Source organism: Micromys minutus, assembly GCF_963924665.1.
Source record: "Micromys minutus genome assembly, chromosome: 10".
NCBI lineage: Eukaryota > Metazoa > Chordata > Mammalia > Rodentia > Muridae > Micromys > Micromys minutus.
Window position 1 is genome coordinate 11885913 of NC_137979.1, and position 4101 is coordinate 11890013.

Consider the following 4101-nt stretch of genomic DNA (forward strand, 5'->3'; position numbering starts at 1 on the left):
CCATCTTTTCTTTTGTGGTCTTTTGTTTTGCTATTTTACAGTAATAATTGCTCCCCTATTTTTTATTTATTTTTTGTTTCAAAAAGCAACTTTTCAAAATCCAGTGGTCCCTCAGCATTGATGCAGGGTCAGTTTCTCCTCGCAAGTGCACAATGCACTTTTCCCTGAGTCTGCCGCATGCTCAGACCCTCACAAACCCAATGTGTGTTGCACAGAACCTACATCCATCCTTCTGGATAATTTTTTCAGACAGGTTCTATGTAGGCCAGGCTAGCCTTGAACTGTGACCTTCCTGTTTCTGCATCTTGAGCACTTAGATTACAGGAATGTCCTACTGTGCCTGGCTCCTCCCACATGAACCATCTCTAGCTGACTTATGACCCCTAACACAACAGAATGGCTAGGAAAGTCGCTGCTACGCTGCATTATTTGGGGCATCTGATCATGTTCAGCAGAGATGAAATTTGGGGGAATATTTTCTACTTGAGGCAGGCAGAAGCCAGGTCACAGATCCTGCAGACATCAGCCTTGGCGCTGTGGGGCTTTCTGCTCATTCATTTCCCACATATACCCTTTTGGCTTCTTCCCCTGTGCCTGCTTGTTCTCAGCTCCTGATTCCTGCTTCCCCACTTGGGATACTTCCATGTTCCAAAACTGTTTTCTGACATTGAAACTGTGGCCTCTCCCCTCATTTGGGCTGTGCCCATGGTCCTACCCAGGTCAGTGTCTAGGAAAGCTGTTTGCTTTATACTTCTTTCCCCCCCACCTCAAACTTTATTATAGGTGTGTGGGTATCTTGCTCGCATGCATGTCTGTGTACCTCATGTGTGCCTTGTGCCTGGTGTCTGGTGCTTGTGGATGTCAGAGTTGGACACTGGATCCCTAAAACTGGATGGTTGTGAGCTGCCAGGTTGGTTCTGGGAATTGACCCTGGGTCCTCTATAAGAGCATCTGGTGCTCTTGCTCACTGAGCCGTCTCTCCAACCTCCTGGATAGCCTACCTTCTACGTGTGGACTCCTACCCACTGTCCAGGGAAGGTGCCTGTAATTAAACCGGAGTACAGAGTGAGGGTAGGAACTCTGGGATGCTTGTTTCAGAAACCTTTAATAACTTCTGACTGTCACATGAGTAGAACCCAAGCTCTTGGTTCACCCCAGCTGTCTCTCAACTCTCCCTCCTGGGCCTGCCCTTCTCCTCTTGCTCAGCCTCTTATAGACTTAGAGTCTGGGACAAGACGCATGGGGGCAGGATTGGAGAGCTACGGAGGATAGAAACAGGGAAGGAAGCAGCCCAAGGAGGTGGGTGTCTCAGTCCTCACAAAACCAACAGGCTCACCATGATGGTCACAAAAATGCTCTGGGTGGCTCTCAAGGATGAAGAGAGGGAGGGGAATAGCTGAGGTGGATTGGGTATGGTTTCTACATTATAACGGATCCAATTCAAAAAATAGGAGACATTGGCAAACACCCCTGGGTACAGGGGTTGGGCACATCCACGTCCCCAGCTCACTATTCCAATCTGCAACCAGGTCTGGTTCAGTTTACACACCAGTGGACTGCCAGAGTCACCCTGAAAAGGAAAAAGAGCTTTCTTCATTCCGCACCCCTCCACATGTCCCCCTTTCGGTCCCCCCCACAACAGAGCCCAGAGCCTCAGCACTGAGGTTTGATTCAAGTGCGTGGTGATCATACACTGTCTGCTTGGGTTCAGCCACCCCCAGCAGTCCCCTGCTTACAGAGTCCCCAACTTTGATCCCCCCCCAAAATGAGACATACCTCACACACATTTTTTATATTCATGATGTCTGCAGCACACAACATTTCTGGCAGGAGGTAGGATGTTAATCCATAAAGCAGCTGACACTGGAACCTAGGGATTAGTGGCAGCTGGGCTTCCAACAGCTCTTTCCCGGTTTCGCCTGTGGGAGGAGAGGGGAGAGGAACTGCCAGGTAAGGGTGTGTATCTGTGTCCAGCTAGGTCTTTCTTAGTCCTGAAAGGCAAGGAGAGAGCCACACAGGGAAGCCCCTCCCACACAGGGAAGCCCCACCCACACAAGAAAGCCCCACCCACTCAGGGAAGCCCCACCCACACAAGAAAGCCCCACCGACACAGAAAAGCCCCACCCACACAGGAAAGCCCAGTCCATCACATCGTCTGTCCCCACTTCGCACATATTTTGTTATTGCTGTTTCATATCGCTGTTTCAATATGGATAATTTCTACTATCTATCCCCGAGGCCACTGACTCTCTTTCAGCCTGCTTTAAACCCCGTAAAGGATTTTTTCTTTCTATCTGAGAACTGTTTTTTATTTCCAGTGGATCATTTCCTTAGAATCTGCATCTTTTGGATTAAGTTGTTCTCCTAACCATCTTCCCAGATGCCAGGGAGACCCAGTCTATGCTCTGCTTCCATGAGATCTTACTTAGCTCATACCTTGCGGTGAGATCATCCCCCATCCAGTAGTCCAGCAAGACAAATTGTTGAAGTTCAGGTTGGAAGGCGGCAAGCAAATTGGGCGCACGAAGTCAGAAAATACGATGGCACTCTTCAACTGTACCAGCGCTACGTCCCCTCCGACGGGGTGGAACAGTTCGAAGGTGGGGTGAATGATCACCTGGTTAATGGCAAACCACTGGGTATGTCTGTTGGCCTCCTCAAGGTTGGTGATGCCCACGTACAAGTCAAAGGTTTCGAGTTTCTTCTCCCTGCTGACCAAAACAGAGGCCAACTGCCTGCAGCCCCCTGTACCACCAGCCCACAGAACAGCTTGGGTCCACCTGCAGCCCAGTATAGGCCTATCTGATAATCTGACCTCAGAGGTCCCGATTTAGACTGAGGGAGACTTGGGTGTCAATCGGAGCCTGTGCCTGGGCTTTGAGAGCCAGAGAGCCATGCAACGGGCCCCTCTCTGGCCTCTTCCTGAAAAGTCGATTAACCCCTGTACACCACAGTGGTGGGCCTGACTGGAAGAGGCTCAGGAGACAGGGCCATCTGCCCAAAGGTTCTGTGGAGGAACGTTGTCTGTCGTGAGGGACCTTGCTGGAGCAGGGATGGTAAACTGGAAGCAGGGCACACTGTAAATGGAGATCTCCCAAGTGCGGATGTAGCTTGGTCCGTAGAGGACTGTGCGCAAGAGGACAGGCCATGCACCTAGGTACTGGGCCAGTCAGCTGGGTGGATAAATCCATGCTGGTCTATTGGGAGCAGCTTGGAAGTCTGAGGTCGAGGGAATGGGTGCACCAGCTATGGTGGTTAGGCCTGGGGGTGCGGGGGGGGAGAACTTCAAATGTGGGTGCAATAGTCCCAGCCACCAGCACATGGTCGAGACCTTTCCCCGGTCCCTGCTCCGTCACCCCTAACGGCTCCTGTACCTCTCACCTGGCAAAACAGTGTGCTGCCGTCAACACCCAGTAGGCATTGAGGATGGAGCCCCCACAGACGTGAAATCCCGAGTAATGCAGGCTGACCTGCCACGGCCATTTCCGATCAGGAGTCAACTCTCCACCCAAGAGCTTGCCGTGCTGAACTGGCTGGCCACAGGCTGAGGAGAAGAACAAATGAGAATGGGCCCAAGGCCACACCACAGGAGGGGCCACGAATGCAGGAAGGAACCAGTATTTGAGTGGGGAGGAGCCAGGCTGGGGCTTACGGCAGAGGAGAAAGGGACCCAGGGAGAAAGCATCGCCACCCAGACCCTGGGCTGGACCTACCCACGTCACTGCTCAGTGAATTTGCCTGGCTTTTAGGCTGTCGGTGACTGACTGATATGACCCAGGTTGGGGTAGCCAGTAGAAGCAGAAGCAGGAGGTATCCCAGGAGGCCCAGGCCGGAAGTCGGGGCGGCCATGAAGCCAGAGGCGCAGCTCAGCTGGAGAGGGCAGCTGACCAGGAAATGTGACAGCGCCTCCCCCTGGTGAAGGCGTGAGCTGGACACGTGACGACGGCACCTGGGTCCTGGATGCTTTAGTGGCGCCCCCAGAAGGTGACTTTGAGCTAGCGGGTGTGGACAAAAGGTAGTTGAGCTGTGTGGATTGCCAAAAACCCACTTTGCCAGCAAGGCAGGAGGCCGGACGGTCTGACCTCACCTCAGGTACAGTTG

At 52.5% G+C, this 4101-nt stretch overlaps 1 protein-coding gene across 1 annotated transcript; it reads right to left on the reverse strand.

Moving 5' to 3' along the window:
- Positions 1-1315: 1315 nt before the first annotated feature.
- Positions 1316-3849, reverse strand: PRSS38 (serine protease 38; the record flags this gene model as incomplete). The annotated part of the gene is made up of 5 exons (XM_080923638.1): positions 1316-1570; positions 1777-1919; positions 2437-2708; positions 3382-3544; positions 3714-3849. The coding sequence occupies 5 exons, from the start codon at positions 3847-3849 to the stop codon at positions 1316-1318; spliced, it is 969 nt and encodes a 322-aa protein (XP_080779764.1).
- Positions 3850-4101: the final 252 nt, after the last annotated feature.